The sequence below is a fragment of the Brachyhypopomus gauderio genome, unplaced genomic scaffold (assembly GCF_052324685.1).
Source record: "Brachyhypopomus gauderio isolate BG-103 unplaced genomic scaffold, BGAUD_0.2 sc386, whole genome shotgun sequence".
NCBI classification, from domain to species: Eukaryota; Metazoa; Chordata; class Actinopteri; order Gymnotiformes; family Hypopomidae; genus Brachyhypopomus; species Brachyhypopomus gauderio.
In genome coordinates this window covers 28,243-40,764 of record NW_027507207.1, presented here as the reverse complement: position 1 = coordinate 40,764, position 12,522 = coordinate 28,243, and the positions used below count along the sequence as shown (strand labels likewise).

Below are 12,522 nucleotides of genomic sequence, written 5' to 3'. Positions count from 1 at the left end.
AAGCTCTGCAGTTCATCATCGGAAGAGGCTTCCTCGAGGTGCTGCTCAGCCTGAACGCTATCCCAGACTCCTCCGGGCTCTCCGCACTCAAGGTCGCCCAGCAGAGCAGAGCGGAGGACAGTCAGCTACGTCCAGAAGAATAAGAGGACATAAGACCCGCGGAGTCTACAGCTCCAAACACATCGTTACATCACGAATAAGAACATGCTGATATTCCTCTTGACCTTAAAGCACAACCGGGTTCGTTTGAGATTTCTGAGAAATTACATCACCTGAAAGGATTTAATTAGTACGTTTCCTGAATGACAGACTGTAATTCTGTTTAATCAGCAGCCCTCTGGCTGTGTGGTGTTTCAGGGGAGGACCGCTGTCCCTCTAGGTTGTAAAGGAGGGCTGTAAAGGACAAAGTGCAAATGCCAACTAGTCCTCTCCATCATAGTCCCATAATAAAGGAGAAGAGTTGTGCAGACCTTTCAGTTGTCCAACATGCAGAGCGTGTGGAGGTTTGAACAAACAGAACATGAAGGTTTCTTAAATGTTTTGCACGTTTTTCCTGAAAGACAATGACTGGTGTAGTAAACAAAAACTCTAAATAGGAAATTATTTATGGGAGAAAATATTGCTATGCTTTGCCAAGTGTCATAGAGCAAGTGTAATATACCAGACCCATACTGAACACTACCCAACAATGACAGACAGACAGACAGACAGACAGGCAGGCAGGCAGACACTTTTTTTCAACCTCCCAAATGAGTAGTTTCTGTCCAAAATGAACCTTTAATAATTTGTCATACAAGAAGACATGAAATGAATTTGCTGGCCCTGGTAAATCAGGGATCTGAAACCCAGAGCTTCTGCGATGAAAGAAGCGAGAACAGGAGACATTTAGACCAGGCTGCAAAATACCGGTGACAAAGCAGGAAGGCAGATGCCCCAGGATTTGGTTTTAAACTGGTGCACCTGGGGTGGCACGGGCTGTTTGCATAGCAATAACACTGAGAGCATGTGCAGGCTCTGGGCGAAACACAGAGTGGAAAAGTGTATTTACGACCCTCAACTATCAGAGGGAAGATTACTACATCGCTTACAAAAGTGTCAAACAGTGATTAACTCATTTGAACTTCTGTAAAATCTCGTACAGATCGAACATTAGTAAGGCAGGAGGCCTGAACACAGCCCTGCGCTCATGGTTGTGGGAGTGGATGAATACAGTCAGTGGTTATTTTCTGAGGTCTGAATCATAGGGAATAGTGATGAGGGGTAAAAATAACTCCTACGGTAGAAAATGGTTTCTTGTAGGGGTTTGGATTGGAACTGTGGACCATTACAAACGGGCTTTATGTCCAACATTCAAATGCGAAGCTTTGCTCGTACATTTGCCATGTGTTACAGGGTACAAGTCTCATGGCTGCATTTTTTTAAAAGAAAGAATGAAATTATATGGGTTTATGTTAAATAATGCCCACATCAAACATAAGGAGATGTGCGCGCACGCACACACACACGTATGTGCTCCTGGCATCCAGTTCTTCAGCACATTCTTGAGCCTGGAGCAGGTCAGCAGTTCAGGGTGTGGACGGGTGTGTTCCGGAACCCTCTTGTTCTTCTTCCAGATGTTTCTTGTTGTCTGGCTGGGCTGAGGCATCCCAGCATAGCTCTTGTTACACACACACACACACACACACACACACACACACACACACACACACACACACACACACACACACACACACACACACACACACACACACACACACACACACACACACACACACACACACACACACACACACACACACACACACACACACACACACACACCGGACTTTCTCCACTGCAGCCAGGGGTATTTCAAGTCTCCCCATGTGCGAGGACATGCGTGCGTGAGGGCTGGTCTTGGAGAACTCGCTCTCAGCTCTTTCTCCCAGTTTTTCTCCCATCATCTTATTTCTTTGACCCCACGTGCTTCTTGCAATAGCAAATCCCCCCCCCCCCCAGCTCCCCACGATTGTTTGGCAACGATCCGCACACATCCCCGCCTCCTTCCTCACGCCCGAGCTTCACTGCTGGCACGAATCCAAACTCTGCTCCTCCCATAATGTGAAGAGCTGCTGCGTTATCCATACCCGCTGGGCCATCAGCTCCACCTCACACCCAGGAAATTGCTTCCACGGACGCCATCCATCAAGATCAGAGACAAGAGCTCGTTAATGGAACACAAGGAAACTTATTTGTAAAACATTTTTTTTTTTTAGTTTGTCTACACATCGCGAGTCCTCCTCCTGCAGGTGGGGGTTGCAGTCAGGGTGGGGAGTCCCGTCCTCTGTTCAGACCTCCACTATGCTTAGAGGAGAGGTGGAGGCAGGAGAGACACGCTGTTGGACCTGAGAACATGTGATCTCAGGCAGCAGAGGAACCATGACCGCGGCTGTCACGTCTGGTCCAATTACGGCGGGTAGTTCAAATCAATCTGCGTTTGTCTACAGGGAATCCAATTTGCTAGTGAAATGAGTACAGGAATTTTTACAGCCCTGCCTGAACATGATTAGATAATTCATCGTGCACCACGGAGAGTCCTGCTGATCAACCAGTGTCAGTCAATACTCTCTTCTTTGTTGGGTGAAAACCATACGACAAAAACACAATGCTTATCCATGACTACAATGACAATGTATGATCTCTATTATGACTTACACTAGAAATACAATTTTCGTGTGTTCCACGATGAACCGAATGACTGACGTGCAACGACATTATTTTCAGTTGCAAACGTCAAAGAGGATTAAGCGTGAATATTCATCTGTGGGCCAATTCATTAACACTCATCACGACACTCATCACCCATAATCCAGAAACTCATCAGACAAATGACTCGTCACGTTGTTTAAGAGCCGTCTCACACCGGTCACTCTGCAGACGTGCTCCATTCAAAGTGATTCAAATGCGCTGGTGGCGGAGCCGTGAGCGGCGTGGACGTGTCGCTGCGCTCGTTTGCGTCTTCCGGCTCTCGATCGGCGCTAACGGCCCCCCCCACCACACCTGCGCACATTTGCCTACCGCCGGGCCAGCGACGCGGCCAGAGGGGAAGAGAGATGGAAATCTCGCTGGATTTCCATACAGAACGCCGCACTGGTGATGGTGACAAGGCGCGACCCTCAGAAACAACCTTCCGGTTAAGGAGAAATTCACACCTGGATAACGCAGCGGTGATGGGGAAACAGCACAAGAGAGAGAGAGAGAGAGAGAGAGAAGCCGACCATGAAACAGCCGTCAGCAGCTAGAAAATTACATTTTGTCAGCAATGAATTAAATACGCTACATAGACCGCCCACGATAACGCCAATTCCCACAATAGATTTGAATGTGAATAGAAAAATGTCTACTGTAAATTCACTGACGCTGGCCTTTGAGAATTTGAGACGACATGTGCGTGTAAACACGGTAGTAGCTTGTGGGCGCACTTTAAAATATCTTTAGGTCAACGGGGTGAGGGTGAAGAGCACATCTGAAGGCCACGTGAAGCCCAGGTTTTAAAACTAGTCACAAATAAAGCACAAGGAAACAGGCAGGAGGAAACGGACCGTCCTGTCCGCCACGCTTCACGCCGCTCCGGCCTCTTTGCGTGATTAAACGACACGTGCACTGAGCGGAGGACCAATCAGGAGAGGCCTGTTGCAGGAGAGTCTGAAACACTGCTGCCCTGCCTGCCCCTGACCCCCCCCCCCCCCCCCCCCCCCCTCGCCACAGCTAATCAGGAGAGGAGATCAATACTGCTTAGTAATGGGATATTGGCTGGTATTGTGTTGCTGGGAAATTCTGCTCGTTGTAACAAACCTGTGTGCTCATTACAGATGATAGTCTCTCTTACGCTCGTGTGCGGAGATGGTGGGAAATATTAAAGAACGGATCTCCAGCACAGGGAAATGCCATAGTGTGAAACTGGTAGAGGAAGCATGTTTAGGAAGCACTAGGAAACCTCTCATCTCTTCTCCTCCTATCTCTCTCTCTCCCTCCCTCCCTCCTCCATGCGCAGATAGCCTGATGTCATTTCCTTCTCCAACACGCAGCATTAAGCCACTCCCACAAAACCACAGTGAAGTACAGTGGGGCCATAGACCACACCCACAACACACAGAATTAAAATAGAAATGGCAATGCCGTATGAAAACGTCAGACACCAGGAGTGTGTGAGAGGGGAGTGAAGGAGAAGGTAGAGGACCTTGTCCAGGGAGACGCAACCATCTGCTCACGCCTCTCCACAGACTCTGGGCTCCTGCAGGTTCCTGGAGGCACTGTACGCCTGTGCCTGGCTAAGCGTGGTCTATAAAGGTCACGTCACGATCGCCGGCCCATCCGTGTAAACATCCCACACTGAAGCGCGTGCCGACGTGAGCTTCATTAACAAACAAATTCTCCTAGATGAAGGTTCCTCTTCGTTCCATGTTGTTTCTCCTGATAGAACGTTGGCGTCCGCAAAAAGCCAGACCAGCAAAGCATCTCGGCGTGAGACCGTTTGTAGTCTGGAGGGTAGCTCAGCGCTCTGGAGTGGACACAGCAGTGCAGGAGGTAATGTGCTGGCATTTCGCAATCGGGTGCCTCTCCACCCACCAGCAAAGGAGAACGGCAGACAGAACAAACCCCGCCAGCTCCCCATTATCTAGTCCTGCTCTCAGCAGCATTTTCTAAGCCATCAAGAGCAACGACTACTATTACAACCAACGCAGCCAATTGTGCATTTAACTGCATATAAGAAACCGGATATAAAATAACACAACACAACCAATCATCTGTACACAGACGGCTTCCAGCCACTGTGCAATGCTTCTGCTAGACTAAAAAATAAAATAAACTCTTTACGATGGGGGACATAGCATGAAATTTTCATATATAAGCTGCATGTCTGTAACATCAGCGTCATGTAAGCTAAAGGCCCAAATGGGAAGCCCGACAAGGATATTAGGTCAAAGCAAAATACAGCGATGCACGTTTCTAGAATTTTTAAAGAGACACCATGAGGTTATTCTAGTTCAGACACAAACTGTGTAATGTCACGAGACACAAAGAATCTATACTTGTATATGAAAAACCCTTTAGACCCTTACTGTACTTAACAGTTGACATGGATTAAACTGCCAAGGCAAATATGCCAAACATTGTTAAAAAAAATTTTAACAAACAATATTGCAACAATTGCAATATGAAGTGCAGATTCAAAGGTTTATAGTTAAATGCTGTATATTTATTTGTTTATTTTTCATACAACAGCAGCAGTAGTAGTTTATCTAGCTTCCGATACTTGCTGTGCACTGCTGGTTAATGTGGGCTACTTGTTGAATTAGATTACTGGATCTAAAGGTCTTGCTTGTGGCTGTGCCTTGATCTGCATCACATATTATACAAGATTCACATTCTGATGTTTCATATCAGTGTACCGTTCAGTGACATTTGGCTACGTATTTCGGCCAATCACTGTTGATAACTTTGGGCCAGATAGGAGCAGATTCCAATCGAGCCTCCAAAAACTGGATGAAAAGCAAGAAGGAAAAGGAAGCGATGAATGAATGAATGAATGAATGAATGAAACATTCCATCTGACTCACAGTGCCTTATAAAGAGGTCTCGTGGAGTCATGCTCAATCAGCACTTAAACACACACACACACGTCACCTCTCACAAAACAGCCCAGTTTAAATTATTTAAGAGCCTCCCATTAAATCATCTTAAATCATGTGGATGTGACATGACCCAGGAAGTTGTTCTAACAAGAACTAGAAATGAAATCACTTACACCCAGCTGTCACAGGTCAAAGGTTACCATAAGACCCGATAGCTAGATTAAATTACCCCAAAGGGACATAGCTACTGCGTCCAGATTACATCCTGCTCTTCACACACCGATATCCCGTGACGAGAGTGCTTAGGTATGGTAACTCGGGCACTGTACAAATCTGGATCATCATGCTAAAGCCACTAACATTCAAATGGGTAAGTACACACAATATAGAGAGTCATACTTAATCAAGTCTACAAAAGTTTGCCAGTGTAAACATTAGTTTGCATATTTAAAATCTCTGCTGATAAAGATTGTTGAGTTGACGAGTTCTTGCCTTAGGTCAACAAGGGTAAATACTCCAAAAGTGCTTGTACATCAGATAGCCTGTGTTGAATCATTCTGGGGAAAAATCCCAGTAACAATAATGTCTGGCTAAACAAATCAATGCATAACTATAGTCATGGCACTCACCATTATACAACCACAGTGCCTGAACACATTTCTCCTTTCTTAAGCAAAGCGGACCTCACAACAATGCATCCTGTCTTGTGTGTAAATGTTTAATGGGAGAGCTGCACGTGTTTGCGTGTTCCTGGCAGAGACTCACACAGCTCACGCAGACCCACACGCCACCCCATTCTACACACAACAGAGGGGCTGAACCGCTGTAGAAGACAGGAAGTGAGGTCAGGGGGATTACTCAGCAAACAAAGGCACTTGGAAAGAACACGGAGAAGAAGACACTGAGAAGATTCAGCAGAGAAGATGCCAGACTGGACAGATAATAGATAAAATCACAATAGATCGATTGTTAAACAACAAACCTCATCTTGCCGTGATGGGGATGATTGTGTTTTAAACCAATCGGTCTCCAAAACGTAAGCCAAGCAAGACACATGGTGGTAATAAACAAAACGGGGGAAAGGGAGCGATGTTAACCCAGCGGCCTTGTGTAGCTTGCCCCGTGGACCCACACACAGCAAACACTGCCTGGTCCCAGGGGCCCCGCAGAGAGGGGAGCTGACCCTGCTGTTGGGAGAGCAGAGAGAACAGACACCCCCAGGGCTTAGACAGTAGTGATGGGAAACACGGGTATCACATACTCGTGTGCACACACTCTCTCACACACACACACACACACACAGCTGCTGAAGAATCATACCCAGAGGCACTTGCTACTACCTTTCCATCAGAGGTACATGAAAGGGGAAAAAAAATTAAAACAATGCACACAAGGGTTCAAAAGCAAATCACAGAGCTGTCTCCGTCAGACAACGAGCCCGAGGAAGAGGCCCGGGAATCCAGAGAGGCCTCTGATTGGCCTTTCTGCTGTACAGCACCAACACCAGGCTTTACGATCCAGAGCCCCAAACCGCTCTCTGAACAGTCAGCGCCGCTTACAGAACTCGTCATGACCTTTCCCAGACCCTCTCCCGCCTGCCCTCAGGACAGCGAGAAAAGGCAGAGAAATCAATAGGACCCTATCTAAGCCTTTCACAAGAAACATACCACCATCAGCAGCTGTAGGACACAACGCAGACAGCGTTGCCTTTAAAATCCGTCTTAAGAACAAGCACAACATCAGGGAGGAGTGGCTCTTCATTAAAGGAGACAGAAAGAGATAGACAGAGAGAGAGATAGACAGACAGGGAGAGAGAAAGAGATAGACAGAGGTAAGCCAAAACCCACACACACACGCATACGTGCGCACACACACACACACACACACACACAATTCCTGATATGTGCAGGACAAAGGGAACATTCATGGGCCGGTGACCTCAAACCTCATTATCGCAAAAAAGACGAAAACCACCTCTCCATTTCTCTATGTGACTGACACAAACAGTACAGGCCCTGCTCTTGCTACACCACCCGCCTGGGTCTACGGGGTTCTCTCATTCTGCATCAGAAATAGGCTCCATGGACAGACGCTTGGCCCCATAAGAGTCCATTACGTGCAGAGCCTTACGGTGCTTCTGTTGGTGCGGTCTGTCTGTCTGACCGCAATCGCAGTACCCGTGGTGTTAAATCTTCATCTCGGTGTTCATCTCCTTCCAGTGGGAGCTACAAAAATACTGTAGGGGTGAATTTAACCGTTGGATCATCATCATCATCATCATCATCTCAACCTGATTCCCCCGAAACACACAACAAACCACCTCGAAACTGAATTTCACCAGAATGGCTCAGTAATACCAGAACTAAAACCACAATCACCAATCAGACGTACAGAATAAATGAGGGAAAACCGATGTGGGTGAATGAGCCAGTGTGGACTAGTTAGGGAAGGTGAGATGTGGACATGGCGTCCCCAGCGCCAGTAGCCTTCCTCCACAAGGCAACCATGTAATCACTGGGCCTTGATTTAATGGAGGCAGTAAATTAGTGACTGCTGTGTATCAAAGTGCACTGTGACCTTTTGGGCTTATAAATCACAGCCTCCATTCCGCTGCCAGCTCCACCCTTCACCCAATTTGTCACAGGAGAACGGCGGACGAGTCCCTTCGTCCTGGGAGGATGGCGGTGTGGGTGGAGCGAGAGTCTCCCGCGCTGCCTGCGGCTACGTCTGCGGGGCTACGTCTACTCCACAGGTCACGGAGACACAAAGCAAATATATGGAGCTCAGGTTCAACCACCACGTGAGTCCAGCAGTACATAAGGAGAAGACATCCGTCTTGGAGCTCAGAAAACAGTATGGATCACTCAAGAGGACAGTATGGATCACTCAGAGAACATGAGAGAAGGTTCCTGCCACCGTGTGAATGTTCACTTGTTAAGTAGTGTTGAAGAGAAATTGCTTGATTCCAATGCAGCGTCCATGGCACTCAATCATTGTGGCTTTCCTTGATTAACTCCTGAATGAGATCAAAATCACACTGCTAAAGAGAGTTTCATGCCAGCAAAGCATATTTAAATACTGATCCACACACACTCCCTCACCTAGCCTGGTGTCAAACACAACCCCGTCTGTTCTCTGCACATTTTATGGAGAGAACCAGGAACAATCTCAATTATTACAGAATTGACCAGTTCGTCACATTACAATATGGGCTGCAAAAACAGCTAAAATAATAATTGACGGCAATATAAACCAAGGTGGACACCACTGCATTCTGGGAAATGCGCAAAAATGTAAACACACACAAAACGCACACCCACCCACACACCCACCCACACACCCTCCACTGAACTGGAAGACGTACGAGATACTGGAAATATTTCCTCCTTTGGATTCTTCTGCAAAGATTCCTGACATTCTGATCAACACTTGAAGCCTAGCTTTTCCTGTTTCGTGCTGACCAAAGCTTCCACTCATCATCCGCTTTCCTCCGGGTCGCTGGCTCATACGTGAGCTCGAACACACACAACTGTCACACACCCCCCTCACCCCACACACTCCCAGCAGGAGAAATCCCCTACTCCATTTACACAACTACAACTGGGCAAAACACATCACTGGGCTCCAAGTTTGCCTTTTACCATGTGAGGGGTCACAAAGCCGTGCGTGGTCAGCGCCCAGCGGCCCACACGTCCAGGGCCACATCCTGAAAAAACCTGCACTTCCCCTCAACTCCACTCTACTGCAACAGATACAAGGTGTTGTGTGTGTGTGTGTGTGTATGTGTTTGTGTATGTACTACAGAGGAAAATCAGGCTCCTTTCACAGTATATACCACCCAGAGCACTAAACAACAACACACCTAAACTAATGTGTGCTGTCACAGCACCACAACAGAGAAAGAGCATATTCACTGTATGCTTTATACATTTCTGCCTCGTCCCTAATACCTTGGGGGTGGATGTGCCCCCGGGGACGGTTTCACTGAAAGCAGAAACAGTACCGAGAACTTCCCAATAAACTCACTTCTGTTCCCGTGCTGACCCAACAGCCATTAAGTCCAATAAGCTGTTTCAACAGTTTGATGTTTCACTGTCGTGAGTTTACCTGCGACATCTGGGGCCTGAAGTTGATCTGCTTTAAGTCCACGGATCCCGGGGATAAATTGTGCAGCATCTGACACAAGAGGACACCGTCTCGGAGCGCCTGGGCCAAGTCGAACACGACCGCGGAAGGCCAGACGACCCGGTGGTTCTGGGGCAAAACCTTGCAGTCTATTAACCAGCGACCACACTGTCTCCACTCCTCCATGTCGGTAGGAGCCGAGGTATCTCCTCGGGGAGGAGACACGTCCCAGATAGCACCTCAGTGAGTTCTGCTGCTCCTGGTGTGGTCCACAGGACCAGGGACAACCTCGAGGACTTTGCAAATATTCTTCACCAAAATAAAATGTCAGAGGTCTCACAATAAATCCAGTTCAGTGGTTTCAGAAGAACCCTGTTGATGCCTCTATATCTTCACGTAAAAACACATACAGTTCGGAATCTGTTCTTTATTTTGGTATGTGCCGTGGATGAAGAGTTTAAATCAAGCTAAATCATGAATAGCGAGAGTAAGAAGTCAGAACATCGCCGTAAACTTGCGCCCGAAATGTCTGCTCCACAAGCTTGTGAGATGTTCAACGTAGCATGTTCTCCGGTGAATCATTGCGGTTTTCTCTTCTTCATCGTGAATATAACAATCTCAGGCTGGGTTTGGAGAAATCTGCTCCTTACAGTTCAGGAAAACCAGTTTTAACGCACGTTTTCAATACAGCAGAAATAAGCGGAGACGTGATTTCATGTGTGCTGTGGAGGTTCTGTACCGAGGTCCGGTCCAGCAATTAAGAAACTTCCTAACGACCACAAAACACCATCCGATACATTGGCCAAAGTTGTTTAGTAAACTTCCTACCTACAATAACACACCGTATCCGACACACACGCGATCCACGTTATGGCATAAATCCGTTAACGTAAAAAACCCATGAAAATCATGTCCTGCAAAAATATATATATATTGTTTGCAGTTTCTTTCGCTCTTGCAAAGACAAAAATGTAACGTTTTGAGATGCCGGATGAGCACATCGGCGTGTGTCTGTCTCCAGTTCTCTGGCGTGTCTCGATCCTGTCGCGTATCCTCGTTTCTCCTCGTTTTCTGCGCTGTTTTAATGTTCCACTACGAGCCGCGACCATTGAGCCGTGCGCGAGCGCGTGCACGCGCGAGGGAAGCAGAAAGGGCGGCGAGGTTCCGCTCGCGCTCGTCCGCGTGCCAGCTCGCTGTCCCCAAGTTTTTGCGCCTAATGGTTCTTCAGGACGTATTGACCGTGGTGATTTGACACTGAGATATGATGCTTAAATGCTCACGGCAGTGTAATATGTATTAATTTATTACATTGGTATTTATGCATTTCTTATTGTGGCCTAAAAATGTGTTGTTGCTTTTGCAGTTTGCAGAAATCCTCTATTATTGTAACAACCGACTTACTTACATGACTTGCTTTCATTCCCGTCCAAAGTGCCCTAGTTATGACGCACTTTTAAGGGAATGAGATGCTAGCTGGTTAACCGTTTGATCCTGTTTAAACAGAATGCAAACTCGAGCTCATCAGTCCAGCCAAAACGGCACTGCACCTGCAGACACGTTCAAACTGCATTGCAATAAAATGTGCACAACAATACACGAGCGCACTCGTCAGATCTCACGTCTCACACGCCGCAGAGCGCCTTGTTGGCGTGCAGCGCGGTGTTGTTACTGCACTAGAAATGAACGATGACTTTCAGCCTCCGACGTGATGACTTGTCACAGAAGTTGGCTCATTGATCCATCACGACCGAAATAACTGCGCGTGGGTGTTCCACGCTGCAGCGAACGGGACGGTCACGTGACTCTATCAGCACCGTGGACGGGCCATTGAGAGGGAACTATATATGGACCTGGGTACGAGTCTGGGGACCGTCATGCCACATTATAAAGCATGGAGCGCACAGGTCCGTCTCCACGTGCTCTGTTCGCTGTTTCATATGTAATTGGGGTCCATTTAAGGACTAAGGACGCTCACTGGTGGTTTCGTAGTTTGTAATTGGCGTGCTTTTAATTTTGTCATTAACAGCGATGATAAATAGCACGTTATCACCACCTAGCGGCCTTCTGGTTACATTCTTGGGTTTTGCATGGGGGTTTTCATGCGATCTGTCGAGCATGGATTAAACCTGATGTTGGACTAAATAGCGGTTGCCAATGTTAATCAAAACATTCTTTTTAGCCTATGCTTAATTTGTATCAAGAAAAAGAGCATTAGTTGTACACATTTTGTATGGATCAAGTTGCAAATATGTTTTGTCAATAACCACCTCCATAAACCCAAGACAAATAGAAATCCTGTTTAACAATGATGTAGGGCAATGTGAATGTTTCGCTGGACCGAGGAGAAACACAAGTCAAACATGTGAACATGCACACGATCAGCACACTACAGATGCCTCAGCACCTCTGCAGACTTAACACACAGATCCATTAGCATGGGCACATCTCTCAATCTAGTGTTCAGCCACAAACCATCAGATGTTGGTGATCGTGAACAATCTCTAGGATATATTTGGACAAAATTGAATAAAACGTCTAGCAGAATAAGTCTCTACACAGTGGATAATTCATACTAATAAAAAAGACTGAGAAATTGGTAATGTGCAGCAGGCATTTTAAGTGTGCTGTTCTAAGTTAAAAGGGCATGTAACCTTTCACAACATGTGACTCTATGAACAAGCAATGCAAGCAATAACACCACAAACTGCACAACTGGGCATCCCTACAATAAATGGACCAGATATTCAGCAAATAAGCAAATGGCAGAGAGGCATCCCGTATA

The 12,522-nt window shown here is 46.8% G+C and overlaps 1 protein-coding gene across 1 annotated transcript in view; it reads right to left on the bottom strand.

The window, feature by feature from the left end:
* The window catches only part of LOC143505586 (guanine nucleotide exchange factor VAV2-like), a 36,295-nt gene extending 25,261 nt beyond the window's left edge, over positions 1-11,034 (bottom strand). Inside the window, exon 1 of the mRNA XM_076996173.1 lies at positions 9,723-11,034. Within this exon, the coding sequence (XP_076852288.1) occupies positions 9,723-9,926 (204 nt within the window). The 5' untranslated portion in view covers positions 9,927-11,034. The remainder of the gene's footprint in view (positions 1-9,722) is intronic.
* Positions 11,035-12,522: the final 1,488 nt, after the last annotated feature.